The sequence below is a fragment of the Myxine glutinosa genome, chromosome 4, assembly GCF_964187855.1.
Source record: "Myxine glutinosa chromosome 4, kmMyxGlut1.1, whole genome shotgun sequence".
NCBI classification, from domain to species: domain Eukaryota; kingdom Metazoa; phylum Chordata; class Myxini; order Myxiniformes; family Myxinidae; genus Myxine; species Myxine glutinosa.
Genome location: NC_136264.1, coordinates 17,592,231 through 17,605,132, shown reverse-complemented (window position 1 = coordinate 17,605,132; position 12,902 = coordinate 17,592,231). Strand labels below are relative to the sequence as shown.

Sequence of the window (12,902 nt, the reverse complement as noted above, 5' to 3'; positions counted from 1 at the left end):
AAGCGCGCGGAGTGATCTAAAAGCGCGTTATATAAGCGCGAGCGCCAAGCCCTTTTACGGACTGCGCGGAGGCGGCTGATTGTAACGGTCTTTCGGACTGTGCAGGGGACCATCGTAGTTGAAGGACTGGAGGATATACGCACTTTGCAAACAGACTCCTTCTGAAAGAACTGCACACAACGGACTCGTTGGGAGAGAGGGCTGATAACGGACTTGTAGGTTTATGCGCTTATTGAAAGGACGGATCCAGGAGCGCACATTTGCGAAGGACTTGTTGTAGGCATGCGCATTGAGAGGACCTTTGGGAGAGGGCGCGTTTGGCGCAGCCATTCAAGTATTACGTGCGCTAAAGGACACGAGCCTCCCACCCCCGCCATATGTAAGGTCCGGTCGCGCGCCAATGATACGCAGAGCTGCCTGCCGGTTTTCGCCCGCGGAACCGGAGCCTGGACGGGGGTCGACTGGGGCCTGGATCATCTACTTGGACCTTCCACCCTACCCACTACAATCCTGTGTGAGTGTGTATGTTTGTCCTGGGGTGTAAGTTAAGACTGTATAGTTAAGCATGCCCTGTGTCCTTCTCCTTCTTCTTCTCCTTGTATATTTCTTTCCTTTCCTCTTCTTTTTGGTTGTAAATAAATCACCTTGTTATTTCTTGGTTTTTCCCTAATCCGGTCACCTCAGTCCTTTCTTTCCATTGAGTACCTGTGGCACGATTTCGGAAACCGCTCAGAATCGGGTTTAGTCATTTGTTAACGGCCTGAGTCGCGGCTCGCTTCGCTCGGCATGTCCACTAACGCTGCGGCCCGGGTGGGAGTTATCTCCTTGCTTTACGGCCGGTGGTAGTACTTAGGTACTAAGACTAATTCGGCTGATAACCCTACTTACCACCGACCGGAAGGACCGTTATAACTTCCCAAGGACTCGGGACGGCCAGCTTAAAGGACAAGGGGATTAACCCCCCTTTGATAAGGGGAGTGCCGACCCCCGAGATCCGTAACAATATCATTGGGGAAAGTGGGATATGTTTCCAGTGGTTCGTGATTCATGAGAAAAGCCACAAATGACACCGCGAATGGCGACAGCGCAAATGTCAAAGCCGTGAATGTCAGAGCATTATATCAATGGGGAAAGTGGGATAGGTTTCCGGCAGTTCGTTATTCATTAAAAATGCCGCGAATGGCGACAACGCCAATGTCAAGGCATTGTTTTAATGGGAAAAGGGAGGATAGGTTCTCAGCAGTTCCTAATTCGTAGGGGAAATTAAAAAAAAAAATTTTTTTGACCATGAATGCACATTTTATTTTTTCATAAAAAATGCTAACAACAACAACAACAGCAGAAAATCAACACCACGTACCCTTTCCAATGTTTATTGAAGGAATGTGTTTATAGTTTATTAAAAGTGCTTTACCAACAGTACCATGAAAGTAAAAAAAAATAACAGCAAGTATCGTTTCAAATTGTATTTGCACAAACACAGGCAACTTTTCAAATGATGATGAAGAATTAAAATCCAGTGAATTCGATGAACTCCTCTGTAGATGACCCAGGTGAGGAAGCTGATGAGTCGTGCAATGAGAGGAATGTAGGTGAAGGCGTTGAAGGTGAGGTTGCTGATGCAATCTAATTGTCAAAACACGTATGCCCTCCAAACACGTATGGAAGGCCACAGCAAGCTCACTCGAATGGACCTCACATGCACCGAGGAGGAGTAGGTGAGGTCGCTGATGTAGGTGAGGTTGTTGACGAAGGTGAGGTCGCTGATGAGTCATGCACCGAGGAGGAGGCAGAAGAGGCAGCTAATGTCGGTGGTGCAGGGACCAGGGTGGAGGGAATGTGTGATTGAGAGATGTATGGCACATTGCCGCAGGTTTTGATGGAGCTCCTTCACGTCATTCAACCCCATCTTGAACTTGAGGTAACGATCCATGACCGGGTCGGTGTCTTGTACCCTGTCGGCAATTGCCCACATGACCCACAGCACCTAACCCATGAACTTGACTGTAAAATAGGACCTCGGTCCGTCTTCCTCCTCATCACTGCCCACCTCCTCCTCAGAAACCTCAGTAATGGTGTCCAACTCCCCCTTGATGAACTCGTCAGCACGCAAGGTGATAATATCCTCCAACTCCTTAGGCTCCATGTTGTCAAAGCCTTCCCCTCCCACCTGCTGTGCCAACCCGGAAATTTTATGCCTCGCCTCCATGTTGTCAGGAAAGCCTGTAGCGTGTGACCGCAGTTTTTGCCAGTAGGCATCGATGATGAAGGCTATCACCTCATCCATTGACTTTTTGATGGCGCCGATGCAGTGGTCAATGTTGAACTCCTTCAAACACTGCCTGACGGTGAGCTCTGGGTCAGGGTCCATCACATCTCAAATGCGGCGAAAGGTGTGGAAAGTGCAATAGGTTTTGAAAGTGGAGATTACCCCTTGGTTGCACGGCTGGATTAGGGAGGTAGTGTTGGCAGGAAGATCACCTCAACGTTCGGGTGAGCCACCTTCAAGACCCCAGGGTGGCCAGGAGCATGATCGATGAACAGGAGAACCTTGAACGCAAGGTTTTGGTTTTTTTTCATCAGGTACTTCTCCACCTGAAGGATGAAACAGTTATGGAACGAGTGCATGGAAATTGCTGACGTTACACATGCCTTCCTGTTGGCACTCAAACATGAGCAGATCGTGTTTGTTCTTGCCGTTGAGAGCACGTGGTTTCAGGCAATGGCACAGCATCACGGGTTTCGTCATACAGTCCTGTTTTGCACTTCGGCAGAGGAGAAGAGATATCCGGTCCTTGGCGGCCTTGAATCCTGATGCTGTCCCCTGTCCCTCTCGAGATAAAGGTTTGTGTTGGCATCTTTTTCCAAAACAACTTGGTCTCATCAGCATTGAACTCCTGCTCTGGCAGGTACCCCTTCTCATCAATGAGCTCCGCTAATTGAAGCAGGGAATGTTTCGGCTGCAACATGGTTTGCGGAGGCATGCTCGCCTGACAGTTTGACGTTGCAGAGACCGTACCGCTTCTTGAAGCAGTGAAACCACCCCCTGCTCACTCGAATGGACTAGGGCCGCTCGTATCTGCAATAATCGTACTTGTGCCACCTGCACCAGCCAGACACTCATACATACGTCTTACCTTTGTGCAAATGAGAGGTCCACTTAAAGGCATGTTCTTCTGCTAGTTGTCCTCTATCTATACGCTGAGAGCCTTCTCCGTTATTTCTATGTAGACGTCCCGTACCTGGGCAAACCACTTTTGTCAGTACAGCATACAGCGCTCACTGCAATACTTTCTCAGATTGCCTTCTCATTCTTTTGTATGTAGCCAACGGTGGATTTGTTCACATCGTAATGGCTGCCCACAGAGGCCATACTCTTAAATCTCGAAAGCCAATCAAGCAGCTCCACTTTCTGGCTCAGGCACATCACGTTCTTCTGCCACTTGGTAGTTGATGCATCTCTGGCAGTGGTCTTGCACTTGGGAGCCATGATTGATCAATGAACGGAGCGAAAGGCACAATACAGGCCAAGGCAGCAGGATGAGAAGAATGACTGAGATCAAGGACACACTGGACATAAGTTGTCATGCAGCATTGTTGCTGGCTGTGCAGCAGGTGGTAGATATGGTGGAGTGTCCTTATAGCACAAATGGTGGGACATGCCATGCAGTTAGGTTAAAAGTGCGAATGATGGGACATTACACACAACTTGCTTATAGCGGGGCTAACAAAGATTTATGCACCCATGAAAAACAGTGAAAACGTGAAGCAAAGTGATGCAAATGTTGAAGCAGATCATGCTCTCGGCTCGTGGAAGATATTGTCGCGCGAATGCCCTCGGTTAATACCGTGGGATCGCGGATGGCCAAACGAACTTTAATGGAGGCGTTTATTCAATGACGGATTTGACTAGGCAGCACGGGAGGAAGAAGGAAGAGGAAGAAGCGGCGAGCTCTTACCTCACGGCTCCGACGGCAGCCCTCGAGCCTGTAGGAAATGAAATCAAGCGAACGAAAACCCGAATTCAATGTACAAAAAGAAATGATTTATTATGCGGACCCGAGAACAATGGATGCGCCGGTAAATAACTGATTCCTAAATCGAGATCCCGCACACCTCACTTCAACAACAGCACAGGGGAATGAATTAAGCAAAAATAACCGTTGTGTGCGCGTTTGTGTTGGCTTATCTTTGTGCGTTAGGAATCGTCCGGTCTCAGCACGTTGTCCGAACACAGCTCCGGTTGGCGCGAACTGCTCGGTCGTTGGCGCAAACTGCTCGGTCGTTGGCGCAAACTGCTCGGTCGTTGGCGCAAACTGCTCGGTCGTTGGCGCAAACTGCTCGGTCGTTGGCGCAAACTGCTCGGTCGTTGGCGCAAACTGCTCGGTCGTTGGCGCAAACTGCTCGGTCGTTGGCGCAAACTGCTCGGTCGTTGGCGCAAACTGCTCGGTCGTTGGCGCAAACTGCTCGGTCGTTGGCGCGAACTGCTCGGTCATTGGCGCGAACTGCTCGGTCGTTGGCGCGAACTGCTCGGTCGTTGGCGCGAACTGCTCGGTCGTTGGCGCGAACTGCTCGGTCGTTGGCGCGAACCAGGCCCCGACGCGCCCTTGCTCGCTCAGCCCCGATAAAGGCCTCCCGCACGAGGCGAATGAGTGCGCAGCCCGCTCCCCAACCATGCCCTTCCTCACGAACGTGGCACGGAAACCGCGGCTCTCGTTCTTGGGGCTCTGCTATTTTACGAACACCCCGCACGCAGTCTCTCCTTGGTTCGCAACCACAGGTCACGTCCCGCACACCGTCGCTCGCCAACGTCCGACACGAAGCGGGGAGAGTCGATGGCAGAGGAATACGTGAGGGCCAAGCGAGAGAGAGTATCCAACAATGACACAGGAAGGAGAGGGACGTCGATGCTGACAGAGGCAAAATGCGACCGCTCGCTATGGATCCAGCATGAGAAGGGTCAAAATGTCGGCTCGCCGTTCGTGGAGTCGCTTCTCCTCTGACATCATTGATCCTCCCTTCCAATCAGTCCTTCACAAGGTGGGCGTGGCCTCAGCCTGCCTGAGCAATGAGTGTTGCTTTGTGGTGATGTAACTGGCTGCAGCTGCATCGGCGGTGCCCCAAACTGGCTTTCGGTGAGTTTTATAATAAGGGGGGAATTAATTAATGTGTGTGCTAAGGGCCTATCTAAGTGTCTATAAGAGTGCGTTGCCATAAGGGACACTGGGATGCTCACAGAGGGAATGACACACAATGGAGTTAGCATATTCCCTAATTCTAGTTACCAAGCCCCGCCCCCTCGTGGTGGGGACACAGATACGCACTTATTCCGACATACGGGCTAAACACAGAACTTATTACAGGTGAGGTTCCCTATCACGACAGCCGGACACCTACCTATGCAGATCTACCTGGATCTAGATATTCCTCTACCCCAAATTCATAACAATATGTTTTTTGGGTACATCGAGCTGCTTTATGCATGGCTGGTGGAAGATATGTTTGAGAACTGTGTCATGCTCGTGGAGAAAAATTATTTTGTGCCCACAAAAACCGCTAATATGCAAAGCGCAGGGGCCGCGAATGTAGACGCAGGTCACATTATATCAACTGCGAATATGCCGTGCCCGCGAATGTTGGGACCGCCAATATCGAGGTCCCACAGGCGACAGCATAGCATATTTCAAAAGTGTAGTGGGCAAGTTATGACAAAACTTGGTGGATGAGTTGGTTCGGTGATAAGAACAAGCCAATTAGATTTTGGTTCAGGTCCTGATCCAGATCCACACTATCATTGGGATACAAAACGTAAACTGTTCAGCCTGGAGGAGGTATGCGATCTCCCACATAACTAGGCCAGTGGAGCATTATTTCCCCACCAATAGGAGGGAAGATTAGCCCATACCAGTGTCAATGTATCAGTGTGGAAGGTGGTCATTGGCACGCTATTTTGGCAAGGAAGGCGATCATTTCCTTGGCGACCTGGCCACATAGGACAGCTAATAGTCCGTTATGTTGCTACTCGGAGGGCACCCACTGGTTTGTCGCTATCTGTCAATCATGGATGGTGACAATTCGCGAGATGCATTCACGTGTTGAGTGTTCGTTAAATGCCCTCAGGGCAGGAACTGGCAGCATTGGAGGGGTCTGTCTTTAAAGGAGTTGTTCTCTTTTCTTTTCCTATCTGGGTTGGGGTCAGATAGAGACGGAGGCTCCTGCATGATTCCACCTGCTGCACTGAATAGCTCCACATTCACATCTTGTCAGTGACTGGTCCGCTTTCTGGGTCCCGCTCGCTGCACATCAATGATTTACATCAGCCTGGGGTTCTATGTCCCACGCCGTCCCATGTTCTTACCCGGTTATGCGTGCTACTTGAAATGGCTGCTGGCATCATCGATCATACTTTGTGTATAATTCAGTGAATTTAGATATCGCAGGATTTTGTTTAACTGCGTCTGGTGTGTAATAAATTATTTACTTAAGAATGGAGTACCTCGTGTTACCGCGCCAATGTTTGGGTTCAATTGGGTTACCTGGAGGACTCAATTGTAAATAATCTTGTTTTATAACCGGCACAGTATTAGACCCAGCCGGAATACATTGGTTAACCACTCGGCATGTTAATGTGCAAAACTTCACCATGGTTGATAACCACCTCTATTGTGGTTACGTTACCGTTAATAACCACCTATATTGTGGTTATGCACAGTCAGCATCTTACCATCCATTACACAGTGTATATATAAAGGGAAACAAAACAAATTTCAAAAAAATGAAGTATTACGAGATATTTTCTTCATCGAACCGTGGCCACAGGGACCACCAAACCAAACAAAGAAAACCTGATCTCCCAACAAGGCACAGGCCTCATCTGGAGACAAAGTATTTTTGATTGGCGGTGCCTGTGGCGATTCCAAGCAACTTTCACACGTCAAATCTTCCAGGATGAGTACCAGCTTACTGGTAATGGGCACCGCATCAGCGGTACGGCCGCTAATATAGTATATGTGTCCTATAAGAGTAGATTTTTTTTGTGGGTCATTGGTTCCAAAATGACCATACATCTCAGACTTTCCACTGGCTGCCCTTGATGAGTATTCCTCCCCAAAATACAATAGGGCAAAGTAACCCACATTCATACATGTTCACCTGCAATCATTTGTAGCGTCCTTGTCCCAGATCTCGTACCTGCTTTCAAACCAACTGATAATTTCCTCTTTCAAAGAGACCACATCCTTGCCATACAACGTCTCAGTTATTCTTACTCCCTTCATAATGAAACTTCAGTGCAAGTCTAATTGATGCAAATACCTGTCCCCAGAGGAGCTCTCCCATGCCCAAGAAGAGACACCAGAGCCAATGTTCAAGAGACAGGCGCGTGCAGCTGAATGGCTTCCCACCGAAATGCACAATGAGCACCTAGGGACCCAGAAGGCAAGAGAAAGAGAAACAACTTGCATAATAATTACAACTTTAAATAACTATCTCAAGTGTTGAAATAGCTCTGTACTTGGAGCAGGCAAACACGACAGACAAAACGCCTGTATTCGATTTCAATAATTTCTCGAATTGAGCTACAAAAATTAATAAATATATAACCACCTTTAGAGGCCATTTTTCCCCGCAAAGCGGGGGTTGGCCTTTTTCGGGGACCGTGGTTGTTGTTGTTTTTTGGTCCCCTTTTCGAAGCAATGTTTTACGGCCGGATGCCCTTCCTTCCGCCAACCCTTTTTGTCGCCTTTTACGACGAGCAGGGAATTACCAGTGAACTGGTTCTCAATTTCGAATTGTCTATTCGAATTGAGCTACAAAGACAAACCTATTTCAGCAGGATGTACTAGTCGCCACCATTCGATGTGGAGGAGCTCCAGGTTAGCGGCACACATCCTCTGCTGTCACTATTATTGGGTGTCAGGTTTGGGTCCTCAATAACAACAGGTTTTTTTTGCCAGTTTTGAACTGGCATCTTCTCTTTCAATATTGGATCTCTTTCAACTTGAACCCTTCAAACTCCTCAATAACCCTGGTGTTGGCCTAACGGTTAAGGTGGCTGGCTTAAGATCTTAGGGTCTTGAGTTTGAGCCCCTGTAGTACCGTTGAAATAACAGGTGGGGTGACTCGGCCTGGTATCCTTCCGAGGTTGGAAAAATGTGCACCAGGTAGCTGGTAACGCGCAACGCATCAGCGGCAAGGCCACGCTTCCAGCAAAAATGATGCAACCAGTAGCCACAGGCTGCGTACGAAGAAACAACTCGTCAATTTCTCACTCTAGCACCGAGAGTGGTCCACATGAACGGTTGTTTTTCTTTTTTTAAATAAAAGGTGTGCGCACAAGTGTAGAATTTAAATTTTGTTTCTGGATAGGAAAGGTGAGAGTGTATAAGGAGTCCTCCACATTGCTGAATATTTCTCTTACTTTCTGCATCTTATTTTTTGCTTTGGAACACTGAAATGATGGATGCAACACAAGTTTGACAGGCCAAATGGTTTTTTCACACAGGTGCTCTTCTTCACCTTTCACAAAGGTGCTTCTTGTTTTATTTTTTGTTTATTTTTAAACCTACTCATCAATATGCAGCTACTGATTTCCCTTAAATATCTAGAAGTGTGCCGCATTTGTCTTGTTTAAAAAAATTCTAGGACAAAATATTATTTCCTGAATGACACAAGGACTGGAAACAAAGGGTGACAGGATGAAACTACCCGAGATCATATCCAGACTAGGTAAGTGTTCTACTTTGCAACATCCAATAAGAAACTCAGAATGTTATTTCTCCATTATAACCTCTTTAGTTTGTTATATAGAATGACCCAGGCTCATGTAAGAGCAAAACATCAGCGATTTGGTGCAGACAAGTCTATGTTGGCCGAGCATGTGATGAAGATCATGGCCGAATTTGTTGTCTCATGTGAGGATAAAGCGTAGGCCGAGTATTCCTTAAAGGAGAGGGAGAGCTAGAAGCCACGACGCATACAGGCTGCGACGCAGGGACATAGGCCGTAATGCAGGGACGGTGATGCAGGGACATAGACGGTGATGCAGGGACATAGACCGTGATGCAGGGACATAGACCGTGATGCAGGGACATAGACCGTGATGCAGGGACATAGACCGTGATGCAGGGACATAGACCGTGATGCAGGGACATAGACCGTGATGCAGGGACATAGACCGTGATGCAGGGACATAGGCCGAGATGCAGGGACATAGGCCGTGATGCAGGGACATACACCGTGATGCAAGGACATACACCGTGATGCAGGGACATACACCGTGATGCAGGGACATAGACCGTGATGCAGGGACATAGACCGTGATGCAGGGACATAGACCATGATGCAGGGACATAGACCGTGATGCAGGGACATAGACCGTGATGCAGGGACATAGGCTGTGATGCAGGGACATAGAACTCGACGTAGGGACATAGACCGTGATGCACTGATGCAGGGACATAGAACTCGACGTAGGGACATAGACCGTGATGCAGGGACACAGGCTGTGATGCAGGGACATAGACCGTGATGCAGGGACATAGGCCGTGATGCAGGGACATAGGCCGTGATGCAGGGACATATAACTCGACGTAGGGACATAGGCTGTGATGCAGGGACATAGACCGTAATGCAGGGACATAGACCGTAATGCAGGGACATAGACCATGATGCAGGGACATAGACCGTAATGCAGGGACATAGGCTGTAATGCAGGGACATAGACCGTAATGCAGGGACATAGGCTGTAATGCAGGGACATAGATCGTAATGTAGGGACAAACACCGTGATGCAGGGACATAGGCCGTGATGCAGGGACATAGGCCGTGCTGCAGGGACATAGGCCGTGATGCAGGGACATAGACCGTGATGCAGGGACATAGACCGTAATGCAGGGACATAGACCATGATGCAGGGACATAGACCGTAATGCAGGGACATAGGCCGTAATGCAGGGACATAGACCGTAATGCAGGGACATAGACCGTAATGCAGGGACATAGGCTGTAATGCAGGGACATAGGCCGTGATGCAGGGACATAGGCCGTGATGCAGGGACATAGGCCGTGATGCAGGGACATAGGCCGTGATGCAGGGACATAGGCCGTGCTGCAGGGACATAGGCCATGATGCAGGGACATAGGCCGTGATGCAGGGACATAGGCCGTGATGCAGGGACATAGGCTGTAATGCAGGGACATAGAACTCAACGTAGGGACATAGCAATAGTAATAGAGACAAAGACAGCAATACAGACATACAAAGACAGTGAGACAGACAGAGAAACATATACAGACATATAGACAGACATAGAGACAGACAAAGAGACAGACAAAGAGACACTAAGATATAATGGAGATACACACTTGTCTGTCCTGGGGACTAAAATCACATATGGATCGGTGACTGAGAGCATTGACATACAAAGGAGCATGTGGTGCAGACGACATAAGATCCACCGTTTATTTAAGGATTATGACGTCAGTGATGATCGATTTCATCAACTCCCAATGAGTCATGTCATGTTAAAAGAAGAGCTGCGCATCACTACGATGACAACAGTGATAAATTAAAGTTATTTTGCAACAATCAGCAGGGAAAAGTTGTACATATAGCACTTTGAAAATGCAATATCTGGACATCCCCTGAACTTATTCCACCTGAATGCAAACAAAGTCAGTGGGGGTATAGGTGAGGTACATGCCATTCAGTTTGGTGCAAGATGTCGTCCCACCTGTGCCAGAAATGTCCCCAACACGATGGAACAGAACACGGGGCTGTGAAAAACTCCCTCAAACACGTTCTTCTCGCCGTGGATTTTCCGCGCATTCACTTCGTTAAAAACCTGCATCAAGACGAACGTGTTGAAGATGATCGTGTAGTGCTCAGTAGGAGCTGCATTCAGGGGGGCGTTGCGGCCACTTTCGATGTCAAAAATTCTCTCTCCTGCAAAGACAGAACGAGGGCGGGATTGGGGAGAGGGATAAAATAATTAATTAATACAAAATAGAAACGAAATATAAACCGGACTGGATTAATGGTTGGAGCATCTCATGTCTCTCATTGAGTAAAGCTCTCATCTGCTCCAGCCTCATGGAGGAGGGTTAAGTGGCCTCGCACAACAACCACATCTATTGGTTTAACCGTTTTGTAAATTTTGGGCTTTTTTCCGTCATAATTATACACATGCCGACTTCGCATCCTCCATCATGGGAAGTCCTTCCTTGGCACACCTGAGATTCCCATCACATACAAAGCTTTAATCCGCAGCTCAATGGAATACTGCTCTCCCCTCTGGGCTGGTGCTCCTGCCTCACACCTAGCTCGCCTTCACGCTGTTGAAACCAAAGCATTCAGAATCATTGGAATCTCCCGCGATGAAGCCAACTCCAAGGGCCTCTCACTCACTCACCGCAGGCAGGTTGGTGGTCTTTCTCTCTTCTGTCGACTCCTCTCCGGCGTTTCTTCCCCAGCTCTCTCTGGGCTCTGTCCCCCAAATATTCCTACAGTTCGCACAAGATCTGCGTGTAACCCTCTTATGGTTAAACTGTCAAAATCAAGGCTCTCTGCTCACCTTCACTCCTTCATTCCCCTTTTCTCCCGCCTCTGGAACAAACTCCCTCGCTCTCTTCAATCCCACTCCACCCTCCAGCTCTTTAAAACAGCTGTTCACCACCATCTCTTATCTTGCCCCATCCAAAACCTTGATCTTTTCTACCCCCATTAACACACCCCCTTCAAATTCCGTTTTCTTTCCTTAAAGTCCCCAGTAGTGTCCATCGTGCTTATCCCATGTACCCTGCCCCAGCCCTCTCTCTTCCACAGATATACCGATGTCCCTGTTCTCTGCTGTTGTGCTTCGCTCTCTCTCCCCCTCTTGTCACCCACTCCCTATATTACATGTTTTATGTGTGTTTCTGTTAATGTTTTTATGTCTTTTATGTGTTAGCTCTTACACGAGCCTCGACTTTGTATACAAAAATAAATAAATAATGACTTCAACATCGCGCATTGTTTCAGCACCATCAAGGACTCTGTCGACAAAGTTAAAAACCTCCACAATCAATGCTTGTTGGCACAATCTATGGGCACATTCAGTCAAGGAATTCAGAAGCTTTCCCGACAGCAGGGGAGGCGGACAATTTCCGGGTTGGCACAGCAGGTGAGAGGGGAAGGCTTCGACGACATGCAGCCCCAGAGGGCGGGGCCCAAAATGACACTGCTCGTGCTGGCAACAGTTGAACACAACAAGCAAGAGAATGGGGAGAGGAAACGAGAAAGTAAGTGGGTTGAGTCAATGGGGGTGGAAAATATCAGTAGCCTGCAAAAGTATTCCCCCCCCCCCCCCCCCCCCCTTCAAAGTTTCACATATTGATGCCATGTGAGCTTATTTCATGATGCTTTCAAATCAAAGTTAACACGATGGATTTCTATATATATATATATAGAGTCTTCACAAACTACTCCAAATATATAAACCTAAAAACCTCAGACAAAATGTGAATAAGTTTGAATAACAGAGAAATTCAGATGATTCGAAGTTGAATAAGTATTCAAACCCCTTGACTAATTAACTCGAAATCACTTCAGGAGCAAATTATTTGAAAGGTTACAAAATTTGTGTAATAAGTTTCACCTGGATGTAATCAGTGGTTTAACTTAAAACTTCTTGGATAAGTGGGGAAGCTTAATTTTAAGGTGCAACTCACTTGGTCAACCAAACATGTAAACCAAGAAGTTTTCCAAAAAAGTCAAACATAAAGCGATGAAGAAGCACCGTTCAGGAGAGGGTTATAAGAAGATTTAAAAGTCACTCATTATCCCTTTGAGTCGGTGAAATCCATCATTACGAAGTAGAAGACGTATCATACCACCACCCAGACTCGGCAGCTGGCGAAGCGGG

General features: G+C 47.8%; 1 protein-coding gene across 1 annotated transcript in view; it reads right to left on the bottom strand.

Annotated features, from left to right (window-relative positions):
* Positions 1-12,902, bottom strand: part of LOC137424473 (plasma membrane calcium-transporting ATPase 2) — a 317,166-nt gene that overhangs the window by 13,428 nt on the left and 290,836 nt on the right. Inside the window, exons 17-18 of the mRNA XM_068111958.2 lie at positions 10,734-10,945; positions 7,315-7,422 (exon numbers count right to left, since the gene is read on the bottom strand). Of these exons, the coding sequence (XP_067968059.1) occupies positions 7,315-7,422; positions 10,734-10,945 (320 nt within the window). The remainder of the gene's footprint in view (positions 1-7,314; positions 7,423-10,733; positions 10,946-12,902) is intronic.